Here is a 23472-nt window from a genome sequence, read left to right as displayed (position 1 = left end):
AGGCGAGTTATTTTGTAGACCGTCCCTTAATTTGGGTTTGTCTGATGCTGTCTCTTGTTTGGATTCTGGTTATTTTGTGGTAGTGTCGGGAACACCACAGAAGTGACAATGTGTCCTTTCAGTACGCCATATCAGAGGCAGATGATGTAGATTTGACCCATTATTGAAGATCTTAACCTGGTTAAGGGGATGTCTGCCCAGATTCTCCACTGTTGAGTTACTGTTTTTTTTTTTTCCTGTGTAGTTAATAAGTATTTTTTGTGTGTGTGGGAAGATACTTTCAGACAATGTAAATATCCTATAACTTCTCAACCTTTCACAGCCTGGGCAACACGGCGAAACTACAGAAAATACAAAAGCTAGCTGGGCTCTGTGGGGCATGCCTATAGTCCCAGCTACTCGGGAGGCTGAGGTGGGAAGACTGGGAGGCAGAGGTTGCAGTGAGCCAAGATCGCGCCGCTATACTCCAGGTTGGACAACAGAGTGAGACTCTGTCTCAAAAGAAACAACAATGACAACAACAAAAAACCCTTTCATTCATTAGTTTTAATGTCCATTGATGACTCTTGCCTGAATCAAGAATTATTATGATAGCTGCCAAATGGTAGTTTTTTATTTTATTTTATTTTATTATTTTTTTTTTGAGACGGAGTCTCGCTCTGTCGCCCAGGCTGGCGTGCAGTGGCCAGATCTCAGCTCACTGCAACCTCCGCCTCCCGGGTTCCCGCCATTCTCCTGCCTCAGCCTCCCGAGTAGCTGGGACTACAGGCGCCCGCCATCTCGCCCGGCTAGTTTTTTTTGTATTTGTTTTAGTAGAGACGGGGTTTCACTGTGTTAGCCAGGATGGTCTCGATCTCCTGACCTCGTGATCCGCCCGTCTCGGTTTAAATCCACTATTCCTTCTATATTTGTTGGTTGGATTTTCAACTGTAGGAGTTTTTCCTTCTCCATTCTTCATTTATATTTGTGTGAACTCATGAGTTTGGATTTTTTCATTGATTTTAATACTTAATAATTATTATTTTTGTTTGTTTTTGGAGACAAATACTCTGTCTCCCAGAGACTATGCTCTGTTGCCCAGGCTAGAATGCATTGGCACGATCATAGCTCACTGGAGCCTTGACCTCCTGGGCTCAAGAGATCCTCCCAACTCAGCCTCCTGAGCAGCTGGGACCACAGGTGTGGGCCACCATTCCCGACTAATTTTTTTATTTTTGTAGAGATGGTGTCTCACTGTGTTGCCCAGGCTGGTCTCCAACTTCTAGGCTCAAGTGATCCTCATGCCTTAGCCTCCTAAAGCACTGAGATTACAGGCATGAACCACACTGCACCCGGCCAAACTATAATTATTTATTTTGATGCTCAAGATGTCTCAGATTTGGCCAGTGGGAGCCCCTCTACACTGGTTCCAGTGTCCTTTAGACATATTCCCTTCATTCTCTGAGCACAAGATGTTTCATGCTCATCTTGGACTCTCTACCCCAGCCCTGGATTTTCCAGGGAGCCCTACTTCCTTTAAGTGAGAAATGGTAGCATTTAGAAACTAAGATTTGGATCTTAATATCTCGTGTATATGTATGTAATACATATATACACATACATAAACATACACACCCACACCCACACACACACACGTTTCTGCCCTAGACCTCAGTTAGGCATTTTACCAAGACCCTGTTCCTTTAGTGGGAATTAATATTTATCCTGTGGATGTCCTGTCCCAGACCTGAATTAGCCATTTCTCTAAGAAACCCTTGTTACTTTTAGTAGGAAATATTATTTAGAGACCTCAATCTGGGTACTTGGGGTGCTCATTGTCACTGAGTTATTACTTCTAGGTCTTTTTGGCCGATAATAGCTATTTTTTAAAAAGAAGTAAGTTCAGCTGGGCGCAGTACCTCACACTTGTAATCTCAGCACTTTGGGAGGCAGGTGGATTGCTTGAGTCCCAGCCTTGGCAACATGGCGAAACCCTGTCTCTACAAAAATTAGAAAAATTAGCCGGGTGTGGTGGTGTGTGCCTGTGGTACCAGCTGCTCAGGAGGCTGAGGTGGGAGGTTGGCTTGAGCCTGGGTGGTGGAGGTTTCAGTGAGCACAACACTCTAGCCTGGGTGACAGGGTGAGACTGTCTCAAAAAAACCCCCCAAACCCCCCCCAAAAAAGGAAATTCTGATACATGCTACATGTTCACATTTCTTTACTGGACTGGAGCTTGGTGAAGACAGGAAATATGTCTGAGGGCTCTGTTGGCCCTTTCACATAGTAAGGACAGTGGCTGCCATTTAGCTGAATACTCACTGTTGGGCATGGAGCAAAGTATTTTACATTTAATCCTCACAGCAATCCTGTAGCATCAGAATTGCCCCTTAATTCATTTTACAGTTGAATAAATAAAAGAAAACCCATTTTATGATTTATAAAGAGAGGCTCGGAGAAGAGAAGTAAATATGCCCAGGGTCACAGAGCTAATGAGTGGCAGAACTGGGATCAGGGTGCAGGGCCGTGAGCCTCCAGAGCCCCACTCCTTAACTACTGTGCAACAGGCTGTGCTAACGGCAAGGGAATTTTTGCACTCACATTTGTGGGTGCCTGGTGATATTACATAGAGGTGCCCAGTTTGTGGGGGAACAGTTATGGCCTGGGTCTGGGGTTTAGATAGACATTCAGACTGGAAGGGTGGATTTGGAAGTGTGAGTCCAGAGGAGGGAATTTGTTGGTAAGTGTGTGTTTCATGAGAAGGCAGCAGGGGCCAGGCCCTGGAGATCACGCTTCATGTGACGGGAGGCAGGATGGGAAGGGGGAGCAGTGGAAGTCCAGTGCAGGTGGAGGGTGGTCACCAGTGTCTAGTGCTGTAGAGAGTTCTGGGGTCCTGATTTGAACCCCAACTCTGCTGTTAACAAGACTTATCTTGGCTGGGTTGCTTAACAACTTTGCTTCACTTATCAATAGGATGGTGATTAAAAACCATGTTCTTCCTGGGGTGATGAAAATGTTTTGTAACTGCATAATAGTGATGGTTGCACAACTTTGAATATACTAAAAGCCACAGAATTGTATAATTTAGAGAGTGAATTTTATGGTGTGTGAATTATATCTTAATTAAAAACTGGCTGGGTGCTGTGGCTCACTCCTTTAATCCCAGCACTTTCGGAGGCTGAGGCAGGTGGATCGCTTGAGGCCAGGAGTTTGAGACCAGCCTGGCCAACATGGCAAACCCTGTCTCTACTAAAAAATACATAAAAATTAGCCAGGCATGGTGGCACATGCCTCTAATCCCAGCTACTTGAGAGGCTGAGGCAGGGAGAATTGCTTGAACGCGGGAGGCGGAGGTTACAGTGAGCCGAGATCACGCCACTGCACTCCAGCCTGGGCAACAGAGCAAGACTCTGTCTTAAATAGACGAAAACCAACCAACCATGTTTCTATCAGGATGGAATGAATTTTAAATTAAAGGGTAGAATGCTTGTAGAAGTGCCCAGCATTGTATTTGACTCATAGTAGAAGGGCTTAGCAAACGTAGACTTTTTAAGAAGGCCACAGTGTCACACATTCTAGGTTCCACTGTTCTCACTGTGTCTGGAGCTGGGGACATCATTATAAACACCATGCTGAGCAGTAGTCCCTGACCTGTGGGGTAAGGATGGCAGCCCTGGGAGTCATAGGTTTGGGCTTGTACTGCTAACCCTTAGCTCACTGCATCTCCCTATCCCAGAGACTGGTCCCAAGACCTCTCTCTCTGGATGGTGCAGAGGTCCTGGGGGTTGCCAGGGTAGTGGGTCTCACGACTGAGCTGGGTTTTCCCATCGGACTTCCACCTGGCCTCCTATGATACGCGGTTCACTATTTTGGCTGAAATCAATCTTGAGCAAAAAGCTTCTCCCAGCCTGCTCGTTTCTCGTTCAATGAGAAATACTGTGCCCTTGCTCTCAGTTAAGGTGGTTGGCCAGAGTTGTTAGGTTGGGGAAGTACCCAGGAAGTAAAGCAGGAAGAGGAAGGAAAGGGGGAGATTTTGCTTTTGAATTGTGGGGATGCAGCGCTGCTTTCTGGGATTTCAGCCTCATCTATGAAGCTAGGACCATGAGAAAGGAAGGGGTCAAGAAGATCCTAATGGCAGCAGTGTAGTTAAACAGCTTCAGATGTTTATGGTTTAAAGGCAGTTTGTTTCCTCTGTCCTCTACATGTGCTTTGTTTTTGCCCCATTACTAATTTAAATGGTCTGAAAATTTGGCTTTTTGAGCAGGGTAGCATTCGCAGTAGAATTCTGTGGGCATTCTCTTGGCAAGAAAGATGCTGACCGTCCTGTGGTTTTCTGAAATCATGTGCAGTTATATCATCAAACCACATAATAAGGATTTCTGGATTTTCTTTTAAAAATAAGAAAATGTTTTGCACTTTATTGGATAACCCTGTTTGTGTGCTCTAAGTAGTTAGATATCAAAAAATAAACCTATTTTAATTGGAGCCTGTGATACACTGTGTCCAGCCGTTGTTGATGGGTAACCTGCGGGTTTAATGTATGTGTTAGAGCATGCTTGTAAGTATGAAAATTTACGTTGAAGGTGAGAATCTTGCGGAAAATGGAAATTGAATGCAGTGTCCAAAGTTCAACTCTTATTTATGGCTTTAGAATTCCAAAATAGCAAAATTGTTTACACAGAGAACCTGCTTGAAACATCTGTCAGTGACACTGATTGAATAGGCCTTAGTGACACAGGCCACACCCAGACCCAACCAAGCTTTCTGGGGCATCAACAACCCAATGCTTCTGTCCTCGGTGGAAAACGGTGCCTTCAGGGGTCTGCGGTAAGCACGACTTAGAGTGGAGTGTGGCTGCTGAGGCCGGCGGGCTTCCTTTGGGGGTACACACCTTGCTGCCCTCTGCTGCACCCCGGCCTTGCCTGCACTCTGTTTTCTTTTGACTGTCCTGAGTCCTTGGAAGCCTCTGCCTTTGACCTCATCTTTCCCTTTCTTGTCAACAATGAGGAACTTACTTGCCTCCACCCCTTGGCTCCTTTGCTCAACTAATCACGGTTGACTAATTAGTCCTTCTGGCCAGCCCAGGTGGCTTTAGCTCCCCAGGGCCTTCTCTGCCCTTCCAGAGCAGGTAGTTTTCTATTACTTCTTTGCTACCCTCAGGTCCTAGCTTGGGCACTGCTAGAGAAAAGCAATGAAACCAGAGATCACATGCAAACACCTTGGTTGCAGATTAAATAATTTATACTTGCAATCAGCTCCTTTGTTTCAGAACCAAACATTATTTGCTCATTGCCTGATTGTCTCAAGGGAGAGGAGGGTGATATTTTAAATTTATCTTCCTCATGGGATGGCCTCCCTTGGGAGGGGAAAAAAACCTCATGGATTATTTTTCTTAGAAAAATTAAGATGCTACTACAGCTAGATTCTTTTGAGAATGAGCAGTCACGTTGTGGGCTTTGTCACACTCTCCCTACTGGCTACCCCAGGTCTTGTATTGCTTTCCTTGAAGAGAAATCATACATGGTGATTTTTCCATGGTAAAAGGGGTGGGAAGACTCTGGATAAGTCATATGTTAGTCATCTTATCTAGGAGAATGAGGTAGGGGAGGAACTAGCTTTGGGACCTTGGACAAACCTGGCCACACGATGGAGGTGCTGCCTGCTTCCTGAGTCGGGATGTGAGGATCAGAGATGTTTGGACTGTGCCTGGTGCAGAGCCCTGTAGCTTCCTTACATTATTGATGCTCCTTAAGTGGAAACCATTGTTATTCCGAGGTGCTATGAAAGGGAGAGATGAGGTGCATAGCAATTTGTCCCCCTTTGCAGACCATATAAATGGCTTCTGGCCTGGGAACTTATATTTTAAGGTGATCTGTTGTTTAGCGTGTGTATAAAGAGTGGCTTAAAACCCCCGATCTCAACACTGTGAAAGATGGTGGGGAGAGGCCTGGTGCCTCTTCTGTAGTTCTGGCTCCAGGAGCCCATCATAATATCCCCTGTTGGTTGCTAAGAGTGGAGCTGGCTTCGGAATTGGAGTCTCTGCCTTGCCCTCTACTGCCCCCTCTGGATTCTCCGTTGTGCACATCCTGAGGTCTTCAGCAGCCTTAACAAGTAGCCTTTTTCGTCTGTGGCTAAATACAAGCCCTGTCTCGTCTTTCAGATATTTTTTCAGTATTGGCAGGAATAGAGACATTTTGATTTCGAATGTGCTGGAGTTGATTAGAGTTCCGTCTGATTCTGAAGACACTTTGAACCCTGCTGTGTGTGCGCGTGTGGTCACCACTCAGCTTCGTAGGTCTTCACTAAATTAACAGGGTCCTTAATAGTTGCTCCTCTGCTGGGTAATTGAGCTTCCATGTTTTTACTCTGTAAATTGTGCATGACATGACAAAGCTGAGTGTTGACCAGCACATGCCTTTTGTGTTTCCCAAACTAGTTTCCCTCCAGACATGGCTGTGCAAAGTGTTAAGAGGTGTGCTGGGGGAGGAAATCTGTGCTCATGTAACATCCATATATCAAGTAAAGGTAAACAGGTTTTACCGTGAGGCTTTTCAGAACTGTTAAGATGCTGGTGTGCCTGATACCCTAAGACCAGGGATATAGTTAAGGTGGGAACAGCATGGGGCTTAGTATGAGAAGACCCAAAGCTGTATGTCTGCGGGGCCCACCACTGTGCACACTTGTGTCAATTTGGGGCTGCTCCTCCGTGAGGGAAAGGGCCAGACTGCATCTGTAGTTTTAGCCTTAAAAAATTTTTTTAAAAAGCACGACAGAAATACTTTCCCAATGTATAAACTCGAACAATGGTTTGCAAACTAGTCTCCTTGGAACATTAGTTTAGGAGAAGGCTATTAACAGGTGTTCTGTTCTTTGGCCAGAAAACTTTACGAACCACTGCTAATGGGAATATAAACATAAAACAGAGGCACTTTGGTGAAGAACTAGGTTCTGTCCCAACCTTCCACCCACCTCCAGCCAACCAAGGAACACATCTTGAAAGCTAGGCACTATCTCACACAAATGTTCTCTACCGCTTTTCCCCTAAGACCACCTGAGTTAGGTGTTGACTGTGAAGCCTCCTAAAGCCTCTGCTGCTGCCCAAGCCCTCGTTGACCCTCCCTCTTCCAAACCCCAGCTGCACTTTCTGTTTCGATACCTCTCGATACCTGAGCACTGAGCCAGGCACCTGATTAGTTCTTTTTTGTGTATAATGGCGTGTGTTAGCTAGGAACTGAGACCTTAAGCACAGAGAGTCTCCAAGTGCCACAGAATGATCAGGGTTGAGGGAGAAGTTGTTTGGCCTCACCCTGTTTGCCTGGGGCATGACCCTTCTCGTACATATCTGTGATCCTGACATGTACAGGGATTAGGGGCCCTGAAAGAAGCCATACTCAGGAGAGGAGGGCAGCAGACGAGTGCCAGTGAGAGCACTGCCCCTGCCCCCCATGAGGAGGGAGTCAGGCTCTGGACCTGACTGGTGTTCATAGGAGGGTGTGAACCCAGTGCAAGGCTGAGGTTGAGCCCAGGCTTGGAGAGTGGGAGGTAGGGCTGCTGAGGACGGACCGTACCCTTTCCCACTGCGGAGTCTGCAGGACACCAGGTAATATACGTCGTGATTAAATTGGGATATACTCTTCAATAGATTTGAAATGACTTGTCATGGAAATAATGCATATATCAGGAAGAAAAAAATCAGGAGCATTTGCTCCCTAAGGAGCTTGTTCACCATTGCATCCCTAGAGTTAGGATTGTGCCTGGCACATAGTAGATCCTCAGTTAATTTTAGCTGAATGAAGGGATGGTACTTGCCTAAATATTACTTTTTTTAAAAATGGACTTTTAAAACCTAAAGACAAATATCCACACCCACCTCAGTAACTTTTTCTTTTTTTAAGAGACAGGGTCTCGCACTGTTGCCCAGGCTGGAGTGCAGTGGCTGTTACACAGACACGAGCATAGCTCACGGCAGGCAGCCTCAAACTCCTGGGCACAGGCGATCCTCCCGCCTAGGCCTCCTGGGTAGCTAGGAATACAGGTGTGCACCACTGTGCCCAGCAACCTCAGTCACTCTTTAGGACATAGTGTCTGGGGGCTAAGGTCTCTTCTCCTCTTCTCTTCTCTTCTCTTCTCTCTTCTCTTCTCTTTCTTCTCTTCTTCTCGAGACAGAGTCTTGCCATGTCAGCCAGGCTGGAGTGCAGTGGAACGATCTTGGCTCACTGTAACCTCTGCCTTTTGGGTTCAAGCGATTCTCCTGCCTCAGCCTCCTCAGTAGCTGGGATTACAGGCCTGTGCTACCACACCCGGCTAATTTTTGTATTTTTAGTAGAGACGGGGTTTCACCATGTTGGCCAGGCTGGTTTTGGACTCCTGACCTCAGATGATTAGCCTGCTTCAGCCTCCCAAAATGTTGGGATTACAGGCGTGAGCTACTGTGCCCAGCCTGGGGGCTAAAATTTCTTTCTTTCTTTTCTTTCTTTCTTTTTTTTTTTTTTTTTCTTGAGATGGAGTTTCACTCTTGTTGCCCAGGCCAGAGTACAATGGCGTGATCTCCGCTCACTGCAACTTCTGCCTCCTGGGTTCAAGTGATTCTTCTGCCTCAGCCTCCCAAGTAGCTATTATAGGCATGTGCCACCAGGCCCAGCTAATTTTGTATTTTTAGCAGAGACTAAAAATACATTTTTGTATTTTATTTTTGTATTTTTAGCAGGGTTTTAACATGTTGGTCAGGCTGGTCTTGAACTCCTGACCTCACGTGATTCACCAGCCTCGGCCTCCCAAAGTGCTAAGATTTTCTTAAGATATTAATGATGAGGAAAAACCCAGATCCAGGAAAAATATTTTCATTCCCAAAGAGATGAAGGCACCATCCTCGTAGCAGTTGGGATAAGCAAGAATACTAAGTAGTAACAACCAAGGTTCGTTTTCGTGCTTACTCTGTCTAGCCGGTATGTCCTCACTGCTGGTAGACCAGCTACATTTCAGAACTTGCTGGGCATCATGGTGAAGGGAGGTCTTTGGAACATCTCACACTGGCAACAAAGTCTTCCACCTGAAAGTGATGCACGTGGCACCTCATTAGCCAGAAGTAGCCTTGTGGCCCCACACAAATTCAAAGGATGTAGGGAAGGTGCTGGATGGTGGAGAACCACAAATATTTGGCAGCCAGCATTAATGACTCCTACAATCCTAATGACAGACTGTCTTTTATAGGATGAGAGTTGCTTTTATTCAAGTGAATAGAAAGTGCATTTAAAGCAATGGGTCACCATCACTGTAAATAAAAATACCACTTTTATCAAATGATTTCACAGTTTCTCTCACACAGATGTCTAATGAGTAATCAAAGAACAGTAAAGCTGGATGTGGTGGCCTGCACCTGTAATCCCAGCTACTCAGGAGGCTGAGGTGGGAGGATCTCTTGAGCCAGGAGTTTGAGTCCAGCCTGGGCAACATAGTGAGACTCATCTCTTAAAAAAAAAGAAAGAACAATAGTTTGAAGTTAGGTTCTCTGGTGTTTTGTGTGGGTGATTAAGGCTGGATCCTGAACTTCTGAGTAGCACTCAGAGAGACGTGTGTTCACATTCCTCACTTGCCCTTTTGTCCAACTTCTTTCCCAGTCTCCTTACAGTTGGCCCTGCGCGCACCTTCCTTACCCCCCATGGTGTATCAGAAGCGATGCTCACGTATTTCTAAGTGATGTCATAGATTGCTTTTTTAGATGGAAAAACAGGATACGTTTTTGACTTCTCAGACAACTGACAAGATTAAATCTGCACTAAAAAGAGAACTTTCTTTTATGAAAACAGGCTATAATTGTGGTGCCTGTGTACTTTTTAAAAGGACTTTTTTTTTTTTTTGGAGACAGAGTCTCGCACTGTCATCCAGGCTGGAGTGCAGTGGTACGATCTCGGCTCACTGTAACCTCCGCCTCCCCGTTTCAAGCAATTCTCCTGCCTCAGCCTCCTGAGTAGCTGGGACTACAGGCACCTGCCACCACACCTGACTAATTTTTTTTTTTTTTTTTTTTTTGAGACAGAGTCTCGCTCTGTCGCCCAGACTGGAGTGCAGTGACCGAATCTCAGCTCACTGCAAGCTCCGCCTCCCGGGTTTATGCCATTCTCCTGCCTCAGCCTCCCCAGTAGCCGGGGCTACAGGCGCCCGCCACCTCGCCCGGCTAGTTTTTTGTTTTTTTTTTTTTTTTTTTTTTAGTAGAGAGGTGGTTTCACCGTGTTAGCCAGGATGGTCTCGATCTCCTGACCTCGTGATCCGCCCGTCTTGGCCTCCCAAAGTGCTGGGATTACAGGCTTGAGCCACGGCGCCTGGCCTTTTTTTTTTTTTTTTTTAAGTAGAGATAGGGTTTCACCATGTTAGCCAGGATGGTCTCGATCTCCTGAACTCTTAATCTGCCCGCCTTGGCCTCCCAAAGTGTTGGGTTTACAGGTGTGAGCCACCGCACCCAGCCAAAAGGACTTTTAAAAAGTCCTGACCGGGCTGGGTGTGGTGGGGATCACGCCTGGAATCCCAGCACTTTGGGAGGTTAAAGCGGGTAGATCACCTGAGGTCAGGAGTTCGAGACCATCCTGGCCAACATGGTGAAGCCCCGTCTCTACTAAAAATACAAAAATTAGCCAGGTGTGGTGGCATACGCCTGTAATCCCAGCTACTCAGGAGGCTGAGGTAGGAGAGTCATTTGAACCCAGGAGGCGGAGGTTGCAGTGAGCTGAGATCGCGCCATTGTACTCCAGTGTGGGTAACACAGCGAGACTCTTGTCTCAAAAAAAAAAAAATTTATGAATGATTTCAAAACAAGTAAGGATTGGTTCTTAGAGGTCACTAAAATTTAACTAATAACTTGGATGTTTCAAAAAAGTGTCCACACATAGGGCATTTAATTTTTTTTCTAATTAAGAACACATACACTCTTTGTAGAAATTTTGGAAAATGAAAGCAGGCTCAATGAAAATAAACCTATCCACATTTCTGCCATATAGATGGGTTCACTATCAATATTTTACTATAGATTGTTCCTGAATCTATTAATATATACATGTGATATATTTACATACATGCATAGTTATATGCAATGTGTACATATGTGTATATACTATATGCATGTATTATAAATACATATACATATAAGCATGCGTATTTCTTACATATTCAAACACTACAGAAGTGTTAATTAAAAAAGGAAAAATCTCCGTGATTCCCCTGTTCCCCACCCAATCCTAATCCGTAGAGATATTGATTTTTTACTGGTTAGGTTAAATCCTTCAGTGCACATAAATGTGTTTGTAAACACAAATATACTTGTTTTTTGTTCTTCACCAAAAATGGGGTCACTTTGTGCCTTGTGTTCTGTACTCTGTTCTTTCTCTAAGTATCCCTTGGACCCTTTCCCCTCCAGTCCATGGAATCCCCCATCTCTCTGCCTTGTGTTTCTTACTGTATGTAGATGTGTCATCATTTATTCACCATGGCTCTCCTGCTGGACACTTTTTGTTTGTTTGTTTGTTTGTTTGTTTTCGAGACAGAGTCTTGCTCTGTCGCCCAGGCTGGAGTGCAGTGGTGCAATCTCAGCTCACTGCAACCTCCACTTCCCGGGTTCAAGTGATTCTCCTGCCTCAGCCTCCTGAGTAGCTGGGATTACAGGCACGTACCACCATACTCGGCTAATTTTTGTATTTTTAGTAGAGACAGAGTTTCACTATGTTGGCCAGGATGGTCCTGAACTCCTGACCTCAGGTGATCCACCCGCCTCAGCCTCCCAAAGTGCTGGGATTACAGACATGAGTCACCACGGCCGGCCTGGATGCTTTTTAATATGACACACAGTGTGGCATTGTACATGTACATTTATTCATAGGGGACATAGTCCTAGAATTTCTGGGTCTAAAGGTGTGCACGGTTACAGGTTTTTTGTTTTTTGTTTTTGAGACGGAGTCTCTGTCGCCCAGGCTGAAGTGGCAGTGGCACGATCTTGGCTCACTGCAGACTCTTCCTCCCGGGTTTAAGCAGTTCTCTGCCTCAGCCTCCCGAGTAGCTGGGATTATAGGCGTCCGCCACCATGCCTGGCTAATCTTTGTATTTTTAGTAGAGATGGGGTTTCACCGTCTTGGCCAGGCTGATCTTAAACTCCTGACCTCATGATCTGCCCGCCTTGGCCTCCCAAAGTGTTGGGATTACAAGCGTGAGCCACTGCACCTGGCCTTGTTTTTTCTTTGAGACGGAGTTTTGCTCTTGTTGCCTAGGCTGGGGTGCAGTGATGCAATCTCAGCTCACTGCAACCTCCGCCTCCCAGGTTCAAGTGATTCTCTTGCCTCAGCCTCCAAGTAGTTGGGATTACAGGTGCCTGCCACCATGCCCGGCTAATTTTTGTATTTTTAGTAGAGACAGGGTTTCATCATGTTGGTAGTCTGGTCTCGAACTCCTCACCTCAGGTGATCAGCCCACCTTGGCCTCCCAGAGTGCTGGGATTACAGGTGTGAGCCACTGTGCCTGGCCAATTTTGACAAGGATTGGGAGATCACTGTCTGCATACCATGCCGGTCTGTACCCTCACCATCAGTATGGAAAATGGCCTGATTTGGCATTCTCTCACCAGCATGGGATATCACTTTATAATTTTTATGAATCGGGTAGATGAAAAGGGTGCCTCAATCTGCATTGCTCTTGTTGCTGAGCATCTGTTTATGTGTTTATTGGTCATTCCCCTCCCCTGGTCTGGGTCTGGAACATTGCAGGCTGCTGTGGCAGGGAAGGAACATGGTGGAACTGTCTGTAGTTCCAAAAGGCTGCTGCCAAGGGTCACCACAGGTGTCTCCCCAACTCACACTTCATTGCCCAAACCTAGCAGTTGGTCCAGGTTTTGAGGAGCTTAAGACTCATGATTTTGGAAAAAGAAAGACAATTAAAAACACAAAACAGGTACAGTAGTGAATATTGTTTTAAAATAAGAAATATACTAAATGACAAATTTTTGGGGGGAGGCCTTCATTTGACACCCAACAGGAAACAATAAATTACAAATTTAAAAAGCATTTTCTTTCTGTTTTTGTTTTGGCCTCCGTTGCAGTAGATCCTTCATAGATTTGAACTTCAGTATGATCAGTAATTCTGAAAAAGTATACCAAATCTTCCTGACATTTCGGTGTACACAAGTACAGTTCAGATTTTAGGTTGCCACTGCATTGTTTCGAGCAACATCACGTCATTATATAATCAGTATGTTCTGAGGCTCCATTCACTGATTTATTGATGAACATGTTTAGGAGTTTGTCACTGAACACTTATTTCTTCAGGCTGTTTCAGTGAGTTGGAAGCAATTTTGTGTGCCATTTTATTTGGGATTGTCAGACTTTGTCAATTTAAAATTCGTCAGCAGTATCAAGATGCGATCTGGTACACTGGGATACATAAAACTCCAAACTCCTGCACAGAAGTACTTGACTGTTGGCTGGGGGTGGTGGCCCACACCTGTAATCCCAGCACTTTGGGAGGCTGAGGCGGGTGGATCACCTGAGGTCAGGAGTTTGAGACCAGCCTGGCCAACATGATGAAACCCTGTCTCTACTAAAAATACAAAAGCTAGCTGGGCGTGGTGGTGAGTGCCTGTAATCCCAGCTACTCGGGAGGCTAAGACAGGAGAATCGCTTGAACCCGGAAGGCAGAGGTTGCAGTGAGCCAAGATCATGCCATTGGACTCTAGCCTGGGCTGTAAGAGTGAAACTCCATCTCAAAAAAATAATGATAAAAATAAGAAGTACTTGCTGTTTATAGTACTGCCATAGTTTTGTGCCCTACACACCTGGAATTCTGATAAATTCTATTTCATGTGGTTCCCATCAAAAAAAGGGAGAAAATGTATAGTGCATTTATAGTTGCATACACTACATTATTGAGTATTTTCCTGATAAGACACAACTCCCATTTCGGCACTGATGACAATAGAATTCTCTACTTACAATTTTATGCATTTGATGATCTGAAGAATTTCCCACAGACAAGCTTCTGGCTCCATATGTTTCAAACCCTGTTTCTCCTCCACTACCCACTTATTTCTAGTTGGTCATCGTAGGACAGTTTATCTCATGAAGTTTGGGATCTGTTCCGTTGTCATAATGTCAGATGAGCCTGTGTATTGGTGCAGAACATATATGAAAGCCATTCCTCCACTGGGAGTGCTACGGTAGCTTAACCACATGTGCAACCAGCAGCTAAACCCAAATTTAATGTATCCTTCACTCAACTTCCAGTTAGCTGAATGCCAAAAATGCCCATTGTGGCCGGGTGCAGTGGCTCATGCCTGTAATCCCAGTACTTTGCAGGGCCGAGGTGGGTGGATCATTTGAGGTCAGGAGTTCAAGACCAGCCTGACCAACATGACGAAACCCTGTCTCTACTAAAAGTACAAAAATTAGCCAGCTGTGGTGGCGGGCGCCTGTAATCCCAACTATTCGGGAGGCTGAAGCAGGAGAATCACTTAAACATGGGAGGCGGAGATTGCAGTGAGCCAATATCTTACCACTGTACTCCAGCCTGGGTGACAGAAACTGTGGCAACAAACAAAACAAAACAAAACCAGAAATGGCCATTGCTATTTCATTATCGCCTGGCGCAAGAAGCCGTGACCGAAAGTTGGAGTATAAGGGCGACTATTTGGTAACTTCATCAACCAGTCCTCTCTGCTTCTCTTCCTGCTTTTTGATGCTGCCAATCATAATTTGCCTCAATTATGGAAATCTGACAACCTGTTAATATCAATTCTGGTTTTGTTTGTTTGTTTTGGTGATGAAGTCTCCCTTCGTCACCCAGGCTGGAGTGCAGTGGCGCGATCTCGGCTCACTGCAAACTCCCTCCAGGGTTCAAGCAATTTTCATGCCTCAGCCTCCTGCCTAGCTGAGATTACAGGCATGTGCCACCACACCCAGCTAATTTTTGTATTTTTAGTAGAGACAGGGTTTCACTCTGTTGGTCAGGCTGGTCTGGAATTCCTGGCCTCAAGTGATCCAACTGCCTTGGCCTCCCAAAGTGCTGGGATTACAGGTGTGAGCCACTGTGCCCGGCCCAGTTTACTTACCAAATATGAAAATATTTACTCTGGTCAGTTTGCTGGTGCCACCTGGAAAGTACTCTCCAAGGGCGTCCATAATCTCATGATTAGCAAACAAAAAAGTTTTTTCTTATATACATCTTCTTGGACATCTCCGTATAATTTGTACACGTGACATTTGCTCACTTCAAGGTTGTTATAAGTTAAACTATTTTTGAATCTTTGGTTCCCTTGAAGTTGATGGCTTCTAGTATCACTTTATCTGAGCCCTTCTTGTTGATCAACAGGTAGTTTTTTTTTTTTGTTTGTTTGTTTGTTTTTTTTTTGTTTTGAGACGGAGTGTCGCTCTGTCGCCCAGCCTGGAGTGCAGTGGCTGGATCTCAGCTCACTGCAAGGTCTGCCTCCCTGGTTTACGCCATTCTCCTGCCTCAGCCTCCCGAGTAGCTGGGACTACAGGTGCCCACCACCTCGCCTGGCTAGTTTTTTGTATTTTTTTAGTAGAGACGGGGTTTCACCGGGTTAGCCAGGATGGTCTTGATCTCCTGACCTCGTGATCCGCCCGTCTCGGCCTCCCAAACTGCTGAGATTACAGGCTTGAGCCACCGCGCCCGGCCCAGCAGGTAGTTTTTATTTCAGCAGTGAGTAGATTTCACTGTGCTAGAGAAAATGTTAACATTTTGCTTTGTCTAATGTCAGACAAAAAAATGTTTTGCTTGTAACAGCGGAGTATTAGAAACCATCTAAATGCCTATCAAGAGGGGATCAATTAAATTGTGGTATGTGTATAGAGGTGTATATGTGTGTATTTATGTAACTACATGTGAATACTATGTAATTATTAAGAATAACATCTATATGTGGAAATACCTGTGGATACACTATTTAGCAGAAAAAGTGGGCTAGAAAACCAGATGTATAATATGTATTTTATGGTTTAAATAGGTGTTATAACATGTTATTTCCTTATTTGGTATATAGCATTTTATCATTCGTAGATCCTTTTACATATATTTTTGCTTGGGTTTTGAACACAGTGACCATTGAGATTTGGAGAGGAGGCAGGTATCATTTTATGGGTGAGAAGCTAATAGGGAAATAACATAGTAAGGCAATAAGAACTGGAGAGACTGAGAATCAAATCTTGGCTATTACATCCTGGCACTGCTTCTTTGCTATCTATGTGTCACAGAACCTTAATTTCCTTATCTGTAAAATGGGGCTAATATCTACCTCATAAGGTTGTGCTGGGGAACTAAATGATAAAAAAACAAGAAGTGCCTATCAGGTGTTGGATTTGTAGGTACTTGTAATCAATGAGTAATGAGTAGAATATTAATGTTTTATAACAAGAGTTTTCCCTCCCTGATATATTATTTGTTGCTGCATAACTAATTACCCTAAAACTTTGTGACTTAAAACAAGACATCTTAGGTGGTTCACAGTGGTTCAGACCAGTAATCCCAGTGCTTTGGGAGGCTGAGGCGGGAGGATCGCTTGAGGCCAGGAGTTTGAGACCACCCTGTCTCCACAAAATAAATATCTGGGCATGGTGGTGTGCACCTGTAGTTCTAGCTACTCAAGAGTTTGAGGTGGGAGGGTCACTTGAGTCTAGGAGTTCAAGGTTGCAGTGAGCTATGATTGCATCACTACACTGCAGCCTAGGTGACAGAGGAAGACCCTGTCTTAAAAAAGCAAACAAACAAAAATCAGATCTTTATTTTCTTTTCATTTCTGTGTGTCAGGAATTTGGGGGGTGGCTTTGCTCTGGTTCTCTCAGGAGGTTGCAGTCAAGCTTTCGGCTAGGGCTGTGTCATTTGAAGGCTTGCCTGGGGCTAGAGGACCCATGTCTAAGATGGCTTGTTCAACATGGCTGTTGGCAGGAGGCTTTAGGTCTTGGCACTTACACCTCTCCATAGGGCTGCTTGAGTGCCCTCAAGACATGGCAACTGGTTTTTCCCCATCATGAGTGATCCAAGAGAGAGCAAGGCAGGAACCATGCTAACTTTTCTGACTCAGCCTGTGCAGTCACACACCTGTGAAGTCATTTCTGCAAGGTAATAAGTCAGCCCTGTTCATTGTCACAAGGGTCTTCTCACTCTCCTCCCAGCTTCTGCCCTCGTCCTCACTGTAGTCTGTTCTCCACGAAGTAGCTGGTGGCCTTTTAAGACCCAAAGGAGATCCTGCTACTCTCTGGTGCTTCCACCACACTCACAGTGGGAGCCGCAGATCTCACTGCATCTAAGGGCTCTTTGGGTCTGACCTCCCTCCTGTGATTCTCCCCAGGGGCCACCTGACCCCCTTCCCAGGGATCTCACCTCACTCCTCCTTCTGCCTCCAGTGCTCTTTCTCCAGACAGCTGTCTGTCTCTTACATTTGGCAACTCTGTCTCAAATAGCACCCTCCAGGGACACTCTGTCTAAACTTTATTTATTTTTATTATTATTTTTTGAGGCAGAGTCTCACTCTATTGCCTAGGCTGGAGTGCAGTGCAGTGGTGCGATCTCAGCTCACTGCAACCTCTGCCCCCAGGCTCAAGCAGTTCTCTTGTTTCAGCCTCCTGAGTAGCTGGGATTACAGGCATGTGCCACCATGCCCAGCTAATTTTCGTATTTTTAGTAGAGATGTGGTTTCACCATGTTGGCCAGGCTGATCTCGAACTCCTGACCTCATGTGATCCACCCGCCTCTGCCTCCCATATTGCTGGGATTACAGGCGTGAGCCACTGTGCCCGCCTTAAACTTTATTTTGTTTTATATTAAATTTCTTTTAGACAGAGTCTCACTCTGTCACCCAAGCTGGAGTGCAGTGGCACAGTCTCCACTCACTGCAACCTCCGCTTTCCAGGTTCAAGAGATTCTCATGCATTAGCCTCCCTAGTAGCTGGGATTACAGGTGTGCAGTACCACGTCTGGCTAATTTTTATATTTTTAGTAGAGACAAAGTTTTGTCATGTTGGCCATGCTGGTCTGGAACTCCTGGCCTCAAGCTATCCATCCGCCTCAGCCTTTTGAAGTGCTGGGATTACAGGCATGTGCTACCATGCCCAGCTAATTTTTGTATTTTTAGTAGAGACAGGATTTCGCCATGTTGGCCAAGCTGGTATGGAACTCCTGGCCTCAAGCAATCCACCTGCCTCAACCTCCTGAAGTGCTGTAATCCCAAAGGGATTACAGGCGTGAGCCACTCTTCCTGGTCTCTGCGTCTAAACTTTCAAACACCTTTGCCCCAGCTATGCTTTATTCAGCTTTCCTGCTTCCATTTTTCTCCTTCGTCTCACTCACTCTGTTTTTAAATGTAATTAAAAAAAAAACCAAAAACCTCCTTTATTAGACTGTTAGCTAAGAGCAGGAATTTTTGTCCATTTTGTTCACTGCCACAACGAATGGTCTATTAGATTTGCATATCCATGAAGCCATTTTTATGTTAATATTTAAGAATGTAGGTGTTACCTCCCCACACAAATATGGTTGAAGTTAGCATACCAGAAACATTTGTAACTCATCAGTACAGTGTGTTATTTCTTGCCCAGGATTACTAGATCTGATTACTGGGGTGAAAAAAAGGAGAAAGTTTAGGAGTTTCCCTTATGTGAACTATTTCTTTTGTGAATTGATTGCAAGTTAGGCACGTAATTCAGATGGAAAATTAAAGTCTATGGTGCCATAGAGAATTATAAGAAGAGCCATTAGGAGAAGCACAGTATGTATATTTAATGACCCATATCTTTTGTGTTATCGACAAGTAAAAATTTCTATATTTACTGTGTGCAGCATGATGTTTCTAAATGTGTATACAATGTGGAATGGCTTAATCCAGCGAGGTAACGTGCATTATCTCACATACTTACCTTTTTTTTTTTTTTTTTTTTTTTGGTGGGGGTTGAGAACACTTAAAATCTACTCTTTCTGTTTGTTTTGTTTTTGTTTTTTTGAGATGGAGTCTCACTCTGTCGCCCAGGCTAGAGTGCAGTGGCGTGATCTTGGCTCATCACAACCTCCACCTCCCGGGTTTCAAGCCATTTTCCTGCCTCAGCCTCCCAAGTAGCTAGGATTACAGGCGCTCACCACCATGTTCATCTAATTTTTGTATTTTTTTTTTTTTTTTGAGACGGAGTCTCGCTCTGTCGCCAAGGCTGGAGTGCAGTGGCCGGATCTCAGCTCACTGCAAGCTCCACCTCCCGGGTTCACATCATTCTCCTGCCTCAGCCTCCGGAGTAGCTGGAACTACAGGCGCCCGCCACCTCGCCCGGCTAGTTTTTTGTATTTTTTAGTAGAGACAGGGTTTCACCGTGTTAGCCAGGATGGTCTCGACCTCCTGACCTCGTGATCCGCCCGTCTCGGCCTCCCAAAGTGCTGGGATTACAGGCTTGAGCCACCGCGCCTGGCCTTAATTTTTGTATTTTTAGTAGAGATGGGGTTTCACCATGTTTATCAGGCTGGTCTCGAACTCCTGACCTCAGGTGATCCACCTGCCTCTGCCTCCGAAACTGCTGGGATTACCGGTGTGAGCCACCACGCATGGTGGAGAAACACTTTTAGTAACTATACTACAACTTCTATGTTCAGAAATTTTTGCCTTTACTCTTACCATATCTAAAATCTACTCTTAACAATACAATGCAATACATTGTTGTTGACTAAGTCACCATATTGTCCAATAGATCTCTTGAACTTATGCTTCCTGTCTAACTGAAATTTTGTATCCTTTGACTAAGAAGACTGGCATCTTTAATGTGTTGACTTAGAAAAGACCACATATTGTTAGGAAAGAGGTTCTATGTAGAAGACAATTGACAATGGGAAAGGCATAACCACTCTTCCATTCACCTGAAAACACTGACCAGGCAGCCAGGAATTGTAGATGTGGGTTTTCTAATGGCTCATTCAGCCCCCGTCTGCTGGCTATGTGCAAGTTACTGTGCTTGGTGTCTTGGGAGTAGATGGGGATGGACTGCCCTGCCCCTAAAAGCTCAGGAGGCAGAGGCTGCAAGATGGTAAAGATAGAATGCAATCACAGGCGAACCAGCTTTCCTGGTAGAGAGTAGGATAAGCTGATGTCTGGCAGGGAGAAGCAGTCAGGGAAGACATGGGGAAGAGGTGGTGGCAGCATCAAGTGGAGCATTGGAAAGCACCAGTAGGACTTCAGCAGGTGGAGAAAGGCCCCAGAACAGCCTGTGCCTTGAATGCTGCTGGCACTTTAATCATCTGAAGATCTCATCAGAAAGCAGATTCTGATTCTGTAGTTCAAGGGGAGGAAGCAGAGATTCTACATTTCTCACAAGCTCTAAAGGACAAGTCTCTGGAGGACCACAGAGCTGCCTGCCTCTGCTTCCTTGTCCTGTGAAGTGGAGGCCAGCCTGGAAGCAGTGGCACAGGCTTCAGATGCCACTGAACTGAGCGGAGCGGGAGCCCAAGACTGATCTGGCTTTAGGTGCTCGAAACCTTTCTTTGATCACAGGGCCATTAACTCTGCCTTTGGGCCTCCTCCTTCTCCTGAAATCCCCCTTTAAAGTTCACTTGGTAATTTCCATCGATATCTATTTGATTTTATGATCTGTGAACTCTTAGGACATATTGCCAGAATGTTACTTTGGTCCTTCAGAAAAAAAATATTTATTCTTTTTTCTTTTTTTGAGACGGAATTTCGTTCTTGTTGCCCAGGCTGGAGTGCAATGGCGCGATCTCAGCTCACTGCAACCTCCACCTCCCAGGTTCATGCGATTCTCCTGCCTCAGCCTCCTGAGTAGCTGGGATTACAGACATCCGCCACCATGCCCAGCGAATTTTGTATTTTTAGTAGAGATGGGGTTTCTCCATGTTATTCAGGCTGGTCTCGAACTCCCGACCTCTGGTGATCCATCCACCTTGGCCTCCCAAAGTACTGAGATTACAGGCTTGAGCCACAGTGCCCAGCCTAGAAATTTATTCTATTATTGGTAGATTTCTTAATGTTTTTTAATAAGCTGCCATCTTCTTGTGATCAAGTTCAAAAAATATATTTTTTAAAACCATATGAATTAATGAGGTGGGCCTCTTGTTCCCGCCTAATTGGGGGAAGAGGAGATTATACCAATCATCATTTTAAAGCTGTCAGGAGTCTCAGTTAACCTGTGTGACTTTAGCAGGAGCCACCAAGATAACTGCAGATGGCCTAAGTTGGACACCATCAGAATTCTGCTCTTGCAGTGTTTGGGATAATTGTGGTGGAGACCATGAATGAGAAACACACATAGGCAATACCCACTTACTTATTGGTGGCAGGGGAAGACCTAGAAACATCGTAGAGATGTTTCTGCTTCCTCCCAAGGGCCGGCAGTTTACACCCGCAGGCCACATCACACCAGATTGATTTTAGTGTATGTGGTGGGCCTTCACTGTTTACGTTAGTAATTTGATCCTTTCATTAAGACCCCTACACCTATTCTTTATGTAAGAATTGAAGCAGGTCTGATTTCCGACAGTTACAATGCTGTCCCCAGTATATTGGGGCAATATATTGTTGTTGTTCAGTGTTATTTAAGCATGGCAGGTATGTATGTCCACAGATGTATACTAAATATATACATACATATGTGTTTCCAATTTTCTTCCTAGATCTTGGCCCTGATTGCATTCATCTGCATAGAGACCATCATGGCGTGCTCCCCGTGTGAAGGCCTCTACTTTTTTGAGTTTGTGAGCTGCAGTGCGTTTGTGGTGACTGGCGTCTTGCTGATTATGTTCAGTCTCAACCTGCACATGAGGATCCCCCAGATCAACTGGAACCTGACAGTGAGTACAAGTGGCCACTCTGGCCACGAAAGGATCACGCGCCGGTTGGCTCCAAGGAAAAGTTGGAATCTCTCCAGGTCGTGTTTGGTTCTAGTTCATTTTGATCCTTAAATGTTCCATTTTAATTCAACTGTGAAATTTTAAATTTCTTTAGTGGGTTGAGTAAAACTACAAAATAAGCTGAATCTTAACTAATGGGAGAAACATCGTAACAATTATTTTGGCCACTTTAAATATGTCATTTCAGTTTTGCGATCATCTGAGAAGACTGGTCATGTTGATATTTGGAGAATATGGGAAATAAAATAATATGGTGTAGACATTTACATATTTTTCAGACTGGACCTAAAAGCCACTTATAAAAATATTGATTCTGGAAGAATTGAAAATGTGAATGAAAATGCCAATAACTTACAGAGCCTAGGAATTTTTTTTTTTTTTCGAGGTGGAATCTCGCTCTGTCACCCAGGCTGGAGTGCAGTGGCATGATCTCGGCTCACTGCAAGGTCCGCCTCCCAGGTTCACGCCATTCTCCTACCTCAGCCTCCCGAGTAGCTGGGACTACAGGTGCCTGCCACCATGCCCCGCTAATTTTTTTGTCTTTTTTTGGTAGAGACAGGGTTTCACCGTGTTAGCCAGGATGGTCTCAATCTCCTGACCTCGTGATTGAGGTCAGGAGACTTACCTCAGCCTCCCAAAGTGGTGGGATTACAGGCGTGAGCCACGCGCCCAACCTGAGCCTAGGAATATTATTAAATTCAAAGCAACTAGGAGGACCTGGGGGGTTTGGTGGTTTGATCAGAAAATCTTGAGTGGAAACCTGCCCTTTTCTCCCCATGGTTTGGGTTCTTAGCCCTGTTTGGCCACCCTTGTTAATCAGACGGGAAGCACAGAGCTGGTCAGTCCTAGACTCCCTTTCCTAGACTGTGTCCTTACTGTGCTGAATGAGAAAGGGATTTTAATATCATTTGGTTTTCTTGATATTTATTTGCAAATTAGCATGTGCAAGAGCTTAAAGGGAGTCAGTCAGGGAAATCCACGTAAGCACAGTTGGCTGCCTCACCCTGCTGTGCCTGTGGGATGAAAATGCCGTGGAAACCTCAGCTGCTGAGGGGGAAGCAGGAGGAGAGCGCCTCAGACCAGCTACCCTTGCCTGAGATCAGGAGCCACACAGAAGCCACACATGGCTCTGTGTTTGGCTGCTGCTGGGCCCGTGAGAAAGTGTGGGCCCCAAGGAGGAGGCTGGAGCTGCCACCTCCTTGGCAGGGCTGCTCTCCTGGTGTGCCCTAGGTGGGGAAGGTCCTCCTTACAGGTGCTCTCTGGGTTGTCCTACCCAGCACAGACTCCTAAAGGAGGAAAAATAAAAGGAGAGCTGCTGATCTAGAAAAGTAGATGTCAGTTAAAAACTTAGCTGTTTTTTGTCTTAGCACTGAAAGCTGAGAAAAATGTGTGGTGGTATTTTAAATTTAAGCTCTAAAACCTCAAGATAACTAGAAGCATTTTGTCTGAGTTTTTGTGACAGGTTGTAATGTCTCAACTATTTTTAAAATGAGGTTTATGTTATCCATAAGAAAATGCTTACAGAGCATGTAGTAGACAGTTTAAGGGAACTTTGCAAACCTCCCGCAGTTAAAATGCTCATACCATGGATGCAGGGTCAAGGTCAAGGTCAGC

The 23472-nt window shown here is 45.1% G+C and overlaps 1 protein-coding gene across 1 annotated transcript in view; it reads left to right on the top strand.

The window, feature by feature from the left end:
• Nucleotides 1–23472, top strand: part of CMTM4 (CKLF like MARVEL transmembrane domain containing 4) — an 81916-nt gene that overhangs the window by 38847 nt on the left and 19597 nt on the right. Inside the window, exon 2 of the mRNA XM_033218694.1 lies at nucleotides 21622–21798. Coding sequence (XP_033074585.1) covers nucleotides 21622–21798 — 177 coding nt within the window. The remainder of the gene's footprint in view (nucleotides 1–21621; nucleotides 21799–23472) is intronic.

Source organism: Trachypithecus francoisi, unplaced genomic scaffold (genome assembly GCF_009764315.1).
Source record: "Trachypithecus francoisi isolate TF-2019V2 unplaced genomic scaffold, Tfra_2.0 Lachesis_group10, whole genome shotgun sequence".
Taxonomy (NCBI): Eukaryota; Metazoa; Chordata; class Mammalia; order Primates; family Cercopithecidae; genus Trachypithecus; species Trachypithecus francoisi.
Note: the sequence above shows the minus strand (reverse complement) of the source record. Positions and strands in the feature narration are given on the sequence as shown.